Genomic DNA, 16,799 nt, shown 5'->3' with positions numbered 1-16,799 from the left:
TGGATGCGGAAGGAATGACAAAATACAGGGAAATCAGTAGAGCCGCTTTTGCCGTTGTGTAGCTATATTTGTTTATTGAGGTTGAATTAATTAATAAAAATGTATAAAGAAATGAGACCCACACCCATCTAGTAGTCAAACTCGATTACAGTCAATTCAATTTTGGATAAAAACAACAAAAAGGAATATTGTCCAATCGATGAGAAGGATCACATCTTATGCAAAAGTTACCAGCGAAGATATAATTAGTTTATGTACATGTTGAAGAGTGAAGGCCTGAACACATGTAGTACACCATCTATCCTGACCCATGACCCTGTTTGTTTCCAGTTAGGGACCGGGAAATCATACACATCAACACCATATGTAGTGACAGAGATTGAGTTCGTACAGAAATAATCACCAGCGTTTGATACAGAAACACGACAGAAATGGACATGCTACCGATAAATATGATTAAAAATGTAATAAATATCAGTAGACATCTTTAACTGTAGAGGAAGATAATTATAATGATGTTCATAACAAGAGGACGATATATATATATAAAAATGTTTATAACTTTAGAGGAAAGTATACATTAAATTATGTTTATAACTGTAGAGGAAGATAAATCTGTGGTATTGATGAATTAATTTGATATTTTTTATTTATTGACATTAAAGAGCCAGTGAACCCGCTGTGTCGGATGGAAATTGAACAGAGATTAAGAAACATGTTTTGGGCTATTCTAGGAAGCAGGGGGGCGCGTTATCACCATGGTGACAAACCACGCCAACTTTGATTCTTTTTTATTTGTACCGTCGTTGTGTATTAGCGTTATAATGATGTTGTATATGAAATGTGCCCTGTGTGTGTGTGTGTGTGTGTGTGTGTGTATGTGTGTGTGTGTGTTGCTACAACCGACACAGAGCCACTGAGGAACCAATGTTATTAAAAAAAAAAAGAGGGTAGAGATCCTGGGTGAAGGAGGACCAGAAGGTGTGGAGGTGTGTCAGTGTGTCTGAGGACCCTCCTCCACCTGGGGACACTCTGTAGAAGGACAGAGAGCCAGCAGGCCGGTCCAGATACACTCCTACTCTGGTGGAGCCAGAAATAGGGATATGCACACTAAATTGACGACCATGACGATAGGCAGTGTAAACATTACCATGACAACGAAGACTCCAAGAACTTTTGCTCCATCCAAGTCTGCAGTCATCCCCCCATCCTCTCCTTGTGATTCCTCTGTATGTCACTCCTACCTCAACACCTCCTATCCTCTCTACCTCCCAGTAACAGCGGCCAGTCAGAGCCTCTCTACCCAACACCTGGGGCAGGGAGACAAATCTCTCTGGGTGATCCGGATACGACTGGTCCTTTCCAACCCACATCACCTTTTTGTTGCCCTCAGACAGAGAGAGGTGACTGTGGGCTGTGTTTGGGTCCAGGGTGAGTTCACAGGCATCTGACGGGAGAACAAGACAAGATTAGCTTCCAAACTAAACAGAAATACACTGATGAGATAATAAATTGTTTATAAATAATGGTAATAATAATTTCAGGGATGTACTAGTACATGGTAATTACACCTTCACCACAAGTCAAATGTTTGGTTGATAAGGGTTTTCTTAATAATAACGAATATTATAAATATAATAAAAGCTTCAAGAAGCATTTATGATGGGAGGAGCCTATCCCAGACCACTTCTATCCGGTTGACAACGTTGAACAGCCTTGTTTGGTGATGAATTCCCAAGGATATATTTGTTTGGGGTTTGAATTCTCTGTTGTTTAGATATCAATGGTTATGGGTAATTATCTAGTAGTGTGCCACATGACTGCTTCTCATGTCTTTAAATGCCTTACGACGTCTTTGGAATTGGGGGAGATGGGTTTAAGCTGACACTGGGTCATTTCGGGATGAAGAGGGTAACCCGATTGTTGTTATTATTGTTGAATAGTCGTAATCTGATTATTATTACACACAATGCAGCAACTGAAGTATAACTAGTTGATTGAAGATTCTTCAACAGAGTGTTAGCCAAAACTTTGATACAACATCAAGCATCTTCATTACTAGTATGATTTAAATAAAAAAATGTTGGATAGACTTTCCATCACAATTGTTAATGTGTGTTGTGAGGAATCAATATGAACAAACACTTACACTTCCCTAGAGCTGCTTTCACGTCAGATGGGTTCTCCGTCCTCAGCGTCTCCTCCAGTTGATCCAGGAATCTGCTCACGGTCCGTGCGTATGGCTGAGGACAGACCTCCACCGTTGTCCAGTCCCTGAAGTGTGGTGGAATCTCTGGTATTCCGAAGGTCTGAGGGAAGTGGAGGGGGTCTTCAGTCTGTGAGCCCCGCATCATCTTTAAGCTTTCATTGGTCAGATATTGTATTTCGTGCTGCAGCTCTGCGATGAGGCTTCCGGCTTGGTGTTCTGAGGAAACTGTATTATAAATCTCCTTAATCTGTTGTTGCCTCCACCGGATCATCTGCTGAACTTCAGACTGTGTCTTCCACAGCTGGGTCGCTTCTTCAGTATGGCAGAAGATCTCCAGAGGTTGGCTGTGTTTCCTAGAGAACCTGTCTTCCAGTCGGTCCATAGGGTTGACCAGCTGATGTCTCTTCAGTCCTGGGACCCTCTGATGAGGCTCCAGGTGGGTGTGGCAGTAAGAGATGAGACACACTAGGCAGGACTTCACGGCTTTCAGCTTGGTCCCAGTACAGATGTCACAGGGAATTTCTCCTGGTTTAGCACAGTGTTGCTCATTCACTTGGCAGTGTGATCTAAACTGATCAGCCAGATCTGTGATGCTGTAATTGACCCGTAAATCAGGTCTTTTTTGAAAAATAATATTGCAAATAGGACATTTGTAGTGGGATTGGCCACGCCAATTTGTTTCAATACAGGCTCTACAAAAGTTGTGTCCACATGGTGTAGAAACTGGGCTTTTGAACACATCCAGACAGATGGGACATGAAAGGTTCTTTTCAAAAAAGGAAGGCAAGGCAGAGGCCATTCCTAGACAAATAAAACAAGGTTGATGCATTAAGGAATCACATTCTTTGAATTTAACGAAGGGAAGAGGTTTTTAATGACATTTGTTGAAGCCATTCTTGAGGCTGATTAAGCATATGTGCACCACTGCCATGAATGAAAACAATAACATCCACACTGTTAGCAATGACACGAAGGGCTTTTCTAGTGTTAGTGTTTTAGTGAAGCCAGGAGAGGATGCAATGGTTTCATCACCAGACCAGTATTGTCCTTTACCTTCTCATATCATTGTGTTGTTTCACTCACCTTGCTCTGGTTTCTGGCCGTCAGATTTATTGTCCAAAAATGTAATTTATTGCCCTCCAGAAGTAGAGAACAGCCTCAACGTTGCGTTGCTTTGTTTCCTATTAAAGTTTTCTCTTGTTTGCTGGACAAGTCAGCCTCTTCTCTCAGCTGCTCGACCAATCAGCTGCTCGACCAATCAGCCGCAGGGCGGGGCCATGAACTCGTTTCAGGTGATGCCGCGAAACGCATTCCTTCTGAAATATGCCTCCCATCAGAGAGGTAGGGTTTGCCCCGGTAAAGCCAGAGCCAGGAAGTGTCAAACAGCCAAATAAAAGTCCCAAAATGATTTAACCAAGACCGGCCCGGACCTTTCAAAGACAGACACAGACGGCACATACCAAACCTAACCTAGCTGGCTTACTTATTCATTAACTTAAGATGGGTTTTCTTTCGAAAGAATCGCGCTAGCTGGTCTCTATAAAGAAAACGCCAACATGCAAACCTAACAAAATATGCATTATGAAACCTGACCTACATAACCAGGCTATCAGGAAACAGGAAACCTGGTTTACCAGATTCCACTGGAATACAGTTGAATGTATGGCTTGCAATGAACACACAATTTTAAAATTATTCAACCAAAACCACATTCTTTAAGTACAACAATGTAATTAGCGTGTAAACACAAATGAAAGCAGCATGCAATGTACGAGAAAACAAATCCCAATATTAGTAACATTAGTGGATTCTATCTTCAGACAGAAATGCATGTCCAAGAATCAACGACAGACAGCGGTGTTTCAACCCACTGCTTAGTTCAGAACCTATTCATATGGGCCGTCACTGCCGAAAGCCGTTAAGCAAGGCAGGGGAGGCAGCGCCCCAAGAAGCCACCAGGGCAAAGGTTGGGGATGAACCTTGTCCCTGCCAAGGATTTGACAAAACATTTTTATTGATTGAGTCTAACTCTTTTATTTACAAGCCTATCTATACCAATTGGTATTCATCATTTGGAATCTGAATCGATTAAGACATGATTAGACTGATTCCATTGGCCGCGTCAATGGCAGCAGCCGGCGTTTACAGCCTTCTATCAGCTCTTTTAATATACGGTTTTACTATTCAACTTTTTGCAACTGGCCAGGTTTCTAACCATGACAGGTTGGAGATAAATGGCCGCACTGCCTCACTGTTTCAGGGCTAAAAAATGGAAGATGCCAACCTCAAACAGCCAACCTTTCATCATACTTGCTCACCGGGGACATTCACCAGTGCCCCGGCCCGGATTTCAACGCCACTTCAACAAACACGCTCACGGGCGAAGCTATCTACAATGGGAGCTACGCTATGAAGCTACAGTTAGGCGTGACTTTCAGTGAATCTGCAAAGAATGACAATATCCACTTACCTAATCTTGCCACTGCTGTCTGATGTCGGAGCGACTTGAAAGTTCTGCTACCGAGGCCCGATGAGACACCTGCCCAGTCGTGGACCCGACGGGCGGCCTTATCGCTGACTGCTCCGCTCCGCTGCAGGGGACTGACAGAGGCCTGACAGAGGCCTGACAGAGGTCAGGCCTGACAGAGGCCAGACAGCGGCCTGAAAGAGGCCTGACAGTGGCCTGGAAACATCCCTGGGCACTGAGTGCGCCTCGAAGGATGCGGTACATGTAATCCTCAGAGCGGACAGTGAAGCCGGAGCCAACTGTACTTCTATGCGGGACCAGTTTGAGATACTCAAAGCAAAAGGCTTGCTTTTTATGCACTTAAATGTAGGGAGTATTCTACCCAAAGTAGGCAAAATTCGATTTCTGATTAACAGAACCAAGGATTCAGCATTTCTGAAACCAGGCTTGGTTTCAGTATCACTGACTCTGTGATTGGAATGGACAACTATTGCCTGGTCAGAAAAGACCGCAATAGGAACGGAGGCGGAGTTTGTGTGTTTATTCGATCAGACTTACACTTTTCAGTCAAGGAAGATTTGATCAATGATGAAGCCGAGATCTTAATGAAAGACATTTTCCTTCCCAAAACCAAGCCCATTCTTTTAGGGGTCTGTTATAGACCTCCTCAGCAAAATTCGTTTTATGACCACTTGGAGAATGGATTAGTTAAATGTTTGAAATGGATGGAGAGTGAATGTATTTTAATAGCAGATTTTAACACTGATGTCATTAAGAAATCTTGCCCCACCTACAGTTGTTATTCCAGGTGTTGTAACATGTTCGGCCTTACCCAATTAATTAAGGACCCCACCAGAACCCAAAGCACGATTTTTGATTTTGGTTTCTGGTAAGGAGAATATCTCCCAGAGTGGAGTTATAAAGTATGCCTTAAGTGACCACGTTCTAACCTACTGCGCCAGAAAGCTGCAAAGAGCCACATTTGATCAACATAAAATGATCAAAATGATGTAATTCAAACGCTATTCAGCAGACAGGCTCAGAGAGAAAATACAAACGCTGAATTGGTCATCAGTTTTAAAAACTATGGATATCAATCTGGCATGGGCTGACTTTAAAACCCTGTTTCTTTCCGTTATGATTCAGTGGCTCCAGCAAGGTCAGCCAGGGTAAAGCAAAGGTCTCATCCTTGGTTTAAAACAGAGGTACTTGAAGCCATCAGCGCTCGGGATAAAGTCGTCTAAGTACAAACTCTCAGGGGACCCAGCTGACTTCTTACAGTTTACAGTAAATCCTGCATGATCGAGGCTCAACGTATAGTCAAAGAGGCCGAAAGGACCTACCTTTCTGAACAGATAAATGAGAACAAGGACAATCCCAAAAATCTTTGAAAGGTTCTAAAAAAATCTTGTTTGCTCAACTTAGACAAAAAGCCCTCCAGTTCATGCATTTCTCTCTCCATAGATGGAAATGAGGTCAATAAGAAGAAGGAAGAAGTCAAGAAGGAGGATATTGTCAATCACTTTAAAACGTATTTCACCTCAGTTGCCCACAAACTTTTGGAGAGGCTAGCACCCAGCCCAAGAGTGCAAGGGCCTGAACACATTCAGGATTTCTATTCAAGGTTAGTTTATTTATTTTTTTTGTGTCGGTAGAAAAAAATCGGAAACATGCTAAAGGAGCTTAACTCAGCTAAAGCCAAAGAGCTGGATAAGATCTCAGCCAGGTTTTTGAAACATGCAGCTGATCTGATAGGTCCTGTTATTGCTCATATTATTAATCTCAGTGTTTCCCCCAGGAAATGTCTTAGTCAAGGTGGTCGAGGAGCGCAGGAGGGGGTGGGGGGGGGGATACATATATTTCCTTTTTTTTTATGTGCATTGGTAGTCAAGGCGGGGCCCTATTGTTGTTAAGGCGGACGCCTTAACCATACAGTGCTGGGGGAAACACTATCTGTCCCTAGAACAAGGCACTATACATGATGACATGAAACATTCCAAGGTCATGCCACTTTTAAGAAAGTTGTCATGTCTGATCCGGGAAACTATAGACCGGTCTCTATTTTGAGCGTAACCTCTAAGGTCCTGGAGAAAGTGGTTCATGAACACTTATATCAATATGCTGTTGATTCCAGACACCTTTATGAATTTGAATCAGGGTTCAGAAAGTCTCATTCAACTGATTCCTGTTTGCAGTACCTAACTGACTTCATAAGAGGTGAAATCAATGTTGGCAAACCATGTGGCATGATCCTAATTGATTTACAGAAGGCCTTTGACACTGTTGATCATAGCCTACTGTACAGCAAGTTGTCAGCTTTAGGCCTGAGCACTCCCACCTTAAGATGGTTTGTTTCCTACATGTCTGATAGATCCCAAAATACAGAATTCCAAAGCCATCTATCCAGGGAACAACCGGCAACATGTGGAGTCCCACAAGGGAGTGTGTAGGGGCCATTAATGTTGATGATATATATAAACGTCATGAAGCGGGCTTGTAAAGAGAATCTGGTTTTATATGCTGATGACTAAGCTATCTTAGCCTCCAACAAAGATGAGCTCAAGCTGAATGACACTCTGCCAGAGGAATTTAGTAATATCAGGGACTGGCTTTTAGACAACAAATTGTCTCTTTACGTGGCCAAAACTGATTCATAGTGTTTGGTTCTAAGCCTAGGCTGCACAAGAAAAGGTTGACCTGCATCAGCCTTGGTGGGCAGCTCTTCCATGCCAAGCCCTGAGTGACCTATAGCTCTTTAGCTATAGGCAGCTATAGATGCTCATCAGATGGCAGTCTAGATAGAGCGAGCATGGCGTCAAAGATCATGAGCAAGGTGACCAGCCGAACCAGATTCCTAGCTAGGAAAGCCCCATTCCTTGATGCAGTGAGTCTCAGACTGCTAGCTAATTCATTGGTTTTATGCCGCTTCGATTATGGCCTTGGCTCATGGTACAGGGGTCTTACTAAGGCCCTCAAACACAAACTGCAGGTTTCTCAGAACAAATGAGTCAGGGTAGTGCTAGGGCTCGCATCAAGGGACCATGTGGGTAAGCACCAGTTTCAACAGGGCTGGCTGCCCCTGGAGGTTGGGTCAGTCCTTCTCCAGCTCAGGGTGCTCCATAATGTCACCAGCATACTTTAAAAATCCCTCAGGATGACCCGGGATACCCAGGCTTACCACACCAGAGCTAGCACTGCAGACCAGGCCGGCCTTAACCTGCCATTAGGCCCTGGGGCCGAGCGGCTTCATAGGCCCCCTGAGAGGGGGTCTTACAATGACAATGGGTAAGTGCCATGTGTCTAGAGTGCAAAACGTATGAGTGACCCTCTCTGAGCCACAGAACATCACAATATTTATAAAATGTAGATTATAGATGACCAAATAATTGAAGGATAGACAAGGTGACCATATTCCATGACATTTTGATTTAACTCCATATTACCAAAAGAAAACATGATCTGCAGAAACACAAACATGCCTAATAACAGCATATCAACAAGTAAGAGGTTCCCCTTTGGCCTCGGCGGGCCTTGGGAATCCATCACACACACACACACACACACACACACACACACACACACACACAGGGCCTATCATGGGCCAGTATAAAATATATAGATATATTATAAATATATATATATATATATATATATATATATATATATATATATAACTGGCTCATATATATACATGGCTCATATATAAACATGAGCCAGTATAAAATAGATATATATATTATATATCTATTTTATACTGGCTCATGATAGGCCCCACGATCGGCGTAGGCCCAAAATAATGTGATTTTTTGTTTGCGGCCTACAAAGATCAGAGGCCTATCATGAGCTGCAGTATTTAATATATATATATATATTAAATACTGCAGCTCATGATAGGCCCCTGATCGCCGTAGGCTTCAGCCCAGGTAAGCCCGTGCATGATTTGATTTGAATTACAAGCCAAAACATTCCTTTAGAATGTGATAGGCTGTTGTGACATGGTGCCAACGTGGGTCACTGGTAAATTGGGCCAATTAGAAGCCACAAAAGTTCATATCAAGTGATGGACAGAAAATTCGGGCCCCAAGAAATTACATTGTTCTGGGCCTACGCCGATCGGGGGGCCTATCATGAGCCAGTATATATTAAACAAAAAGAAATTAATACTGCAGCTCACGATAGGCCCCTGATCGTCGTAGGCCCTTGGGCTTCAGCCCAGGTAAGCCCGTGCATTACGGCGGCCTTGCTGCAGACATGTTCTTACCCAAGTTCAATACAAATGTGCTCTCAAATAATGTACTCTCAAATACAGTAGAGTGGTGAACTGGAACAAGTTACCTATGGTGATGAAGAGTATAGGTAACCATCTTTGTTTCAGAAAAAAAGTAAAATCCTGGCTCATGGAGAATTTAGAATCCTAGTGGCACTAACCTGATCTTCCCCATGTGTGTTGTGTCGGTGTTTATTTATCTCTGTCTTCTCAATATGCTTTTAATATACAAAGTGAGGGTAGGGCATTTTCTTTCCCACAATGTTTTTATTGATGATTTTATGTGGATGTATGTCCTGTCTATCAACATCAGGGACCATGATAGTGCTTGTATTTGTCATGTTGTTTTCTATCCCTTGGAGATGTCTGTATTCCAAATAAATCAAATCAAATCAAGTGACATGGAACAGACTCATAAACATTCTGGAATTGTACATCTCTCACATTGGAAGACATTTAACCCAGGGTCATCGAGCAGCTTCTTAGAACCGCTTCTGAACTCAAGGAAATTCCACTTGTTCAAAGTGATTCCACTGCGGGCATTGGGGAACCTTTAGGGAGTAAGGAACACTTTAGGGAGTAGGGAACACTTTAGGTAGAAGGGAACACTTTAGGGAGTAGGGAGTAAGGAACTGTTTGGGGAGTTAGGGACAACGTAGGCAGTAGGAAACATTTTAGGGAGTTAAGGACAATGTAGGAAGTAGGGAACCTTTAGGGAGTTAGGGACAATGTAGGGGGTAGGGAACATTGCACGGGGTAGGAAACACTTTAGGGAGTAGGGGACACTTCGGTGAGTAGGAAACAGTGTAGGGACTAGGAAACAGTGTAGGGAGTAGGGAACATCAGTGTGTGGATGAGCAAGGAATGACAAAATATAGGGAAATCAATGGATCTGCTTTCGCCGTGTAGCATTATTTGTTTATTGAAGTTAAATTGATTTAACATGACTCATGATTTTGCTTAAAAAAATGTATGAAGAAATGCGACACACACCCATCTAGTATTCATACTCTATAATAGTTCATTCAATTTTGGATAAAACTACCAAAAGGAATATTGTCAAGTCCAATCGTTCGAGAAAAATCACATCTTATACAAAAGTTATAAATATGAATACAAACGTAATCATTAAAATAGATATCTTTAACTGTAGAGGAAGATAAATGTAATGATGTTTATAACTTTAGAGGAATGGATGTAAAATATATAATGTTTATAACTGTGGAAGAAGATAAATCTGTTGTATTGATAATTTTTAATTCCCATTAAAGCGCAACTGTTTCAGATTGAATTCCAATACCATGGGATTGAAAAAAATGTACGTTTTGGGCTGAGAGTTTTAGGACGGAGGGGGGCGTGCTATCGCCATGGTTACGACCCAGGCCAACTTTGTGTCACTTTCTTAGCAGCGCCGTTGTATGTGAGTGTTATAATGAGTGATGTTGCATAAGAAACCCGCCGCACGCGGTAGCCTTATACTACAGGGGTCCGGGAAGCCTCACCCTCACTCGGACATTAAATAAACCTCTGCCCGGACGAGGCTTCAGCACCAACACACACCGTAAGACTGCAGTGTCTGAAGAACACAACCGTACTGTCAACCAAAACATTGGATTTTACCACTTTTATCTCTTAATTGGGGATACATTTCTGTAACAGGGAGAACATGGCATAGAATACTATGTTTACGATCATATAAGTCAAATGACAAACTTCTTTTGGGTTCACTGGCTCTTAAACTAAAACTCAACACTTTTGTATTTAATCACAACACAAACTAATCATAGGGATCCTGTCTGTGCTACTGTTGACAAGCGTGTGTGTGTGTGCGTGTGTGTGTGTGTGTGTTGCTACAACCGACATAGAGACACTGAGGAAGCAGTATTATTAAAAAGAAAAAGACGGTAGAGATCCTGGGTGAAGGAGGACCAGAAGGTGTGGAGGTGTGTCAGTGTGTCTGAGGACCCTCCTCCACCTGGGGACACTCTGTAGAAGGACAGAGAGCCAGCAGGCCGGTCCAGATACACTCCTACTCTGGTGGAGCCAGCGGGGGGGAGCTGTATGACTGTTACCATACCTTTGTACCAGGCAGTGTATCGATTACCACAACAAAGACTCCAAGAATTGTTGTTCCATCCAAGCTCGCTGTCATAACCCTCTCCTCTCCTTGTGATTCCTCTGTATGTCACTCCTATATCAACAACTCCTCCCCACTCTGCCTCCCAGTAACAGTGGCCAGTCAGAGCCTCTCTACCCAACACCTGGGGCCAGGAGTCAAATCTCTCTGGGTGATCCGGATATGACTGGTAGTATCCAGTCCACGTAACCTTTCTGTTGTCCTTAGAAAGAGAGAGGTCTCTGTGGGCTGTGTTTGGGTCCAGAGTGAGTTCACAGGCATCTGACGGGAGAATATGACATGATTAGCTTCTAAACCCAATAGAAATTTACTTATGAAATAATGAATCGTTTCCAATTATTTTTTAATAACAATTGATCCACAAATAAAATGTTTGGTTGATAAGGGTTGTCTTAATAATAATAATCAATATTATAATTATAATTAAAGCTTTAAGCAGCATTTATGGTGGGCGGAGCCTATCCCAGAGTGCTTCCATCCGGTTGACCACGTTGAACAGCCTCATCCTGGGTCTGGTGATACACAGGCTGATGGCCGCACGTCAAAGGGGGGAGGAGTTGGGCTACTGCAACGTTGTTAACGCTGTAGCGCCCCCTTTGGGCCGACTGGATTAACTTTAGCCTGCTAAACCTTGAACTATCTTTCTTAAGTAGCCCAAGTTGGGGGATGATTGCCCAAGGCTAACCCTGGCATCAGGCTCCTAGGTGTGGCTGGGCTTATTCGGGTGTCTGGCGGCCATGTTGTTACGGGTTATCGTAATCTTAGTGAAATGATCATTGTGGTCACTACTTGGTTGGACTGAATAAAGCTAGGACACAGCAGAAGTGGAAGATTTTCTTTCCACCTGAAATAATGTTTGAGGATACATCAACAGACAGACTGTTTCTCAGAGTTTGTTGTAGGATCACGAGATGGTTGAGGAGTCATCAACGGATAAACTGTTTATCAACAGGCTGATGCAGATACAACATCAAACATCTTCATACCCAGTAGGATTTCAATGAACGGACGTCACCCTCTGCTGTGTAGATGGACTTTCCATCACAATAGGCAGGCCTCGACATTAACGGTTGCCCGCTTGCCCGGGGCAGGTGAACTCTGTGATCGGGCAATTTAAATGTGACATGTAGTTGCCCGTTCGGGCAAGTGATTTTTCTTTTTAGAAACTACACTAAATGTGCCTACAAAATAAAAATCCTATATCCTGGAAGCGGAACTTATACAGTGCTGGGCGTCAGTTTTCGGTAAAACAAGAGAATAAGAATCATAACAATAATTTGTGTTCAGTCACTTCCATATAGCCAACCGCCACATACGGAATAGAACAAAAAGAAGAGTCACTTTCATTATGTTCCTTCAGCCTCCGAAAAAACTGTCCGAGTGCCAGGTAAATGTTACAGAATTTAATAAATAAAGACACCTGAAAATGAGACGCCGCCAGGATATGAAACAAAAAGGCAAAGGAAGTTTCCGTGGGTCCGTCTTGACAGCGGGTAAAAGTTAACTGATTGTGGTTTTGACTACCCTGCAATCGGATTCATCAACACAATTTCACTACATAACGGGTGTAGTAAGTTGAGGACAGTTTAGGACACCGTATCGACAAAAATCACAATGACATGTTGCTATCGATATCCGTGCGAGAAAAGCACTTAAATCTACGTTCCGGCTGCTATCTGTTTTAGGGACTAGAGAGAGAAATTACATGCCACCGACTTCACTTGGACAAAAGAAAATCACCACAAATCAATAAAAATACATTTTGTCATTCTGATTGCTGTAGTAGTTGCCAATGGTGGGCTGTTACTTACTACATTTGATTATTTTGCCGACAATTTTGCATTAAAACGAATCGAGATGCAATTAATAGTTTGAAATATTCACCAAAAATCAATAAAAATAAATGTTGTCATTCTGGCCCTATATGAATATATTAGCTGGTTTGACAGCTTTGCAGCCATAATTGCTATGTTTTGTATTTGAATAAATTATTATAATTCAACAAATACTTGTTGGTTTTATACATTTTTATAATATGCCTACATTTTCCATTTTGGGCAAGTATGTTATGCTATTGGGCAAGTAAAACATAACAGCCACTTGCCGTTTGGGCAAGTGGCTTGAAAAGATTAATGTGAAGGCCTGACAATAGGTTTGTTGTGATGAATCAAACAAACACTCACACTTCCCTAGAGCTGCTTTCAGGTCTCGTGGGTTCTCCGTCCTCACGTTCAGCGTCTCCTCCGGCTGGTCCTGGCCTCTGATCACGGTCCGTACGTCTGCCTGAGGACAGACCTCCACCGGCGTCCAGTCTTCTGATTCAACACAGTGTTGCTCATTCACTTGTAAGCGTGATCTAATCTGATCAGCCAGATCTGTGACTAGGTAATTTACCCGTAAATCAGGTATTTTTTTGAAACGCTTGTTGCAAAGAGGACATTTGTAGGAGGATTTGCCACTCCAGCTTGTTTCAATACAGGCGCTACAGAAGTTGTGTCCACATGGTGTAGAAACTGGGCTGCTGAACACCTCCAGACAGATGGGACAGGAAAGGTTCTCTTCAGAACAGGAAGGGGAGACAGAGGCCATTCCTAGACAGAGAAAACAAGGTTGATGCATTAAGAAATCACATTATTTTCATTTAACGAAGGGAAGAGGTTTTTAGGGACATCACTAGTCTGGTGATCAATTGTAATTTCCAATATATATTTTTTAATTACTTTGTTGTAGCAATTCTTGAAACTGAATGATAAAAATAGCAGCAACACTTTGTCGGCACAAAGGGTATTTCCTACTCTTGCTGGTGATTACGCCTCAACTTCCTCTGTGGTCTGGTTTACAAAATGAATCACAAATAAACAAAAGAGGAACAAGTTTGTCCGCATAACTATATGACTGAGGCTTATACTGGTTTGAACTAGTTCTACCAAGGGGGTACAACTGTAATCATTACAAATGATATTGGTTACTAATGTTTAAGTGAAGCCAGGAGACGATGCAATGGTTTCATCACCAGACCAGTATTGTCCTTTACCTTCTCATATCATTGTGTTGTTTCACTCACCTTGTTCTGGTTTCTGTCCGTCAGACTTATTGTTCAAAAATGTATTTTCTTTTCCTCCAGAAGCAGCGAACAGCTTCCACGTCGTGTTGATTTGTTTCCGATTAAAGTTTTCTCTCGTTTGCTGGACAGCCTCTTCTCTCAGCTGCTCTACCAGTCCACCGCAGGGCGGGGTGATTGAACTCCTTCAAGGTGAAGCAGAGAAATGCATTCCTTCTGAAGTATGCATCTGGTCAGAGACGGAGGGTAGGGATTGGCCCGGAAAAGCAAGAGCCAGGAAGTGTCAATCAGCTAACCAAACATCCCAAAATTATGTGACCAAGACCGGCCCAGACCTTTGAAAGCCAGACACGGATGGCACATACCAAACCTAACCTAGCTGGCTTACCAATTCATCAACTTTAGAGGGTTTTCTTTCGAAAGAACCGGCTCGTATGCCTCCATTAACAAAAATGCCCACATGCAGACCGAACTAAATATGCATTATGAAACCAGGCCTATATATAACCAGGCTTTCAGGAAACAGGAAACCTGGTTTACCAGATTCCATTCGAATACAGTTGGTTGTACGGCTGGCAATGAAGGCAGAAATTATCTCTACAACCGAAACCTTTAAGTCCAACAAAGTAATTAGTGTGTAAATACAAATTAAGCAGCATGCAATGTACGAGAAACTAGTCCCAATATTAGTGACTATAGTGGAAAAGTTTCCATCTGCAGACAGAAATTCATGTCCAAGTATCAACGACAGACAACGGTGTTCAAACCCACTGCTGAATACATCACCTATTCAGGTGGGCCATCACTGCCGACTCAGCCGTTAAGCAAGGCAGCTGAGGCAGCGCTCCAAGGAACCACCAGGGGGCAGGATGAGGCGGACATGAAGAGCAATGTGCAGCCGGGTGTTCCCAATCAGGAGGTTAACGGGATGGAGCCTCTAGCCCTGGAGGGATCAGGAGGATAACGGATGGAGCCTCTAGTCCTGGAGGGATCAGGTGGATAACGGATGGAGCCTCTAGTCCTGGAGGGATCAGGTTAACGGGATGGAGCCTCTAGTCCCGGAGGGATCAGGAGGTTAACGGGATGGAGCCTCTAGTCCCGGAGGTAGCAGGAGGTTAACGGATGGAGCCTCTAGTCCCGGAGGGATCAGGAGGTTAACGGATGGAGCCTCTAGTCCCGGAGGGATCAGGAGGTTAACGGATGGAGCCTCTAGTCCCGGAGGGATCAGGAGGTTAACGGATGGAGCCTCTAGTCCCGGAGGGATCAGGAGGTTAACGGATGGAGCCTCTAGTCCCGGAGGGATCAGGAGGTTAACGGGATGGAGCCTCTAGTCCTGGAGGGATCAGGAGGTTAACGGATGGAGCCTCTAGTCCCGGAGGGATCAGGAGGTTAACGGATGGAGCCTCTAGTCCCGGAGGGATCAGGAGGTTAACGGATGGAGCCTCTAGTCCTGGAGGGATCAGGAGGTTAACGGGATGGAGCCTCTAGTCCTGGAGGGATCAGGAGGTTAACGGATGGAGCCTCTAGTCCTGGAGGGATCAGGAGGTTAACGGATGGAGCCTCTAGTCCTGGAGGGATCAGGAGGTTAACGGGATGGAGCCTCTAGTCCTGGAGGGATCAGGAGGTTAACGGGATGGAGGGGACCCCAACTAGAGCCGCATCCATCACGTCAATTCTGAGAATCCAGTCTTAGAATAAACAGGAGCAAGGTCAATTCCAGCAGTCGTTTCGAGCCCTGCCAAGGATCTGACGAAACATTTTGTTGATTGAGCTTAAAGTACTTTATTTACAAGCCTATCTATACCAATTGGTATTCATCATTTGGAATCTGAACCGATTGAGTCTTGAGTAAACTGATTCCATTACATGGAACAGACTCATAAACATTCTGGAATTGTCCATCTCTGGATTAAACACATTGGAGGACATTTAACCCAGGGTCATCGAGCAGCTTCCTACAACCGCTTCTGAACTCAAGGAAATTCCACTTGTTCCGAGTGATTCCACTGCGGGCATAGGGAAAACTTTAGGGAGCAGGGAACACTTTAGGGAGTAGGGGACAATGTAGGGAGTAGGAAACTGTGTCGGGAGTAGGGAACACTTTAAGGAGTAGGGGACACGTTAGGGAGTAGGGTACAATTTAAGGAATAGGGGACAATGTAGGGAGTAGGGAACACTTTAGGGAGTAGGGAACACTTGAGGGAGTAGGGGACAATGTAGGGAGTAGGGAGTAAGGCACCTCTGCTCTCTCTGTTACCTCACTCCCCGTGTCTGACCATCATTTTGTTGCTTTTTCTCTCCCCTTAAAGTCCTCTCCCCCCCTCCTTTCTAGTCCCCACATTGTCACCACCCGCCGCAACCTCAAAACTCTCTCTCCCTCTACGTTTGCCTCAACTGTTCTGTCTTCACTACCTTCTATTGAACAATTCTCTCAACTATCCACAGAGGATTCCTCTGACACCCTGCTATCCTCCCTCTCCTCCTCTTTGGACTCCCTCTGTCCCTTCCACTCCAGACCGGCACGATCTTCACCCCCCCCTCCTTGGCTGTCTGAATCTCTGCAGACCCATAGAGCAGAGTTGCGCGCAGCTGAGAGGAAATGGAAGAAATCAGACTGTCCTAATGATCTATCTCACTATCTCCTTCTTCTCTGAGGTT

General features: G+C 43.7%; 2 protein-coding genes across 3 annotated transcripts in view; both read right to left on the bottom strand.

The window, feature by feature from the left end:
• Positions 1–75: 75 nt before the first annotated feature.
• LOC307084955 (E3 ubiquitin/ISG15 ligase TRIM25-like) lies at positions 76–8,184 on the bottom strand. 2 transcript variants are annotated; one of them, XM_079749513.1, is made up of 3 exons: positions 3,293–8,184; positions 2,150–3,010; positions 76–1,447 (listed from the first exon to the last, which is right to left on the bottom strand). In XM_079749513.1, the coding sequence occupies exons 2-3, from the start codon at positions 3,006–3,008 to the stop codon at positions 897–899; spliced, it is 1,410 nt and encodes a 469-aa protein (XP_079605639.1). In that variant the 5' UTR covers positions 3,009–3,010; positions 3,293–8,184; the 3' UTR covers positions 76–896. The 2 variants fall into 2 exon arrangements, with proteins under 2 accessions (XP_079605639.1, XP_079605638.1); XM_079749512.1 differs by having other exon boundaries at positions 2,150–8,184.
• A 456-nt stretch (positions 8,185–8,640) lies between these two features.
• LOC307084800 (E3 ubiquitin/ISG15 ligase TRIM25-like) overlaps positions 8,641–16,799 on the bottom strand; it is a 14,424-nt gene continuing 6,265 nt past the window's right edge. Inside the window, exons 4-6 of the mRNA XM_079749303.1 lie at positions 14,145–14,326; positions 13,264–13,671; positions 8,641–11,341 (exon numbers count right to left, since the gene is read on the bottom strand). Of these exons, the coding sequence (XP_079605429.1) occupies positions 10,794–11,341; positions 13,264–13,671; positions 14,145–14,326 (1,138 nt within the window). The 3' untranslated portion in view covers positions 8,641–10,793. The remainder of the gene's footprint in view (positions 11,342–13,263; positions 13,672–14,144; positions 14,327–16,799) is intronic.

This window comes from Pollachius pollachius (assembly GCF_949987615.1).
Source record: "Pollachius pollachius genome assembly, chromosome: 13".
In the NCBI taxonomy this organism is placed as follows: domain Eukaryota; kingdom Metazoa; phylum Chordata; class Actinopteri; order Gadiformes; family Gadidae; genus Pollachius; species Pollachius pollachius.
Note: the sequence above shows the minus strand (reverse complement) of the source record. Positions and strands in the feature narration are given on the sequence as shown.

Bases quoted from the DNA above. Each gene is read 5' to 3' on its own strand.
- LOC307084955 (XM_079749512.1), bottom strand. From the start codon at position 3,038: ATGCATCAACCTTGTTTTATTTGTCTAGGAATGGCCTCTGCCTTGCCT. The intron at 1,448-2,149 runs GTAAGTGTTTGT...TTCTCCCGTCAG, and splicing joins GAAAGCAGCTCTAGGGAAGT to ATGCCTGTGAACTCACCCTG.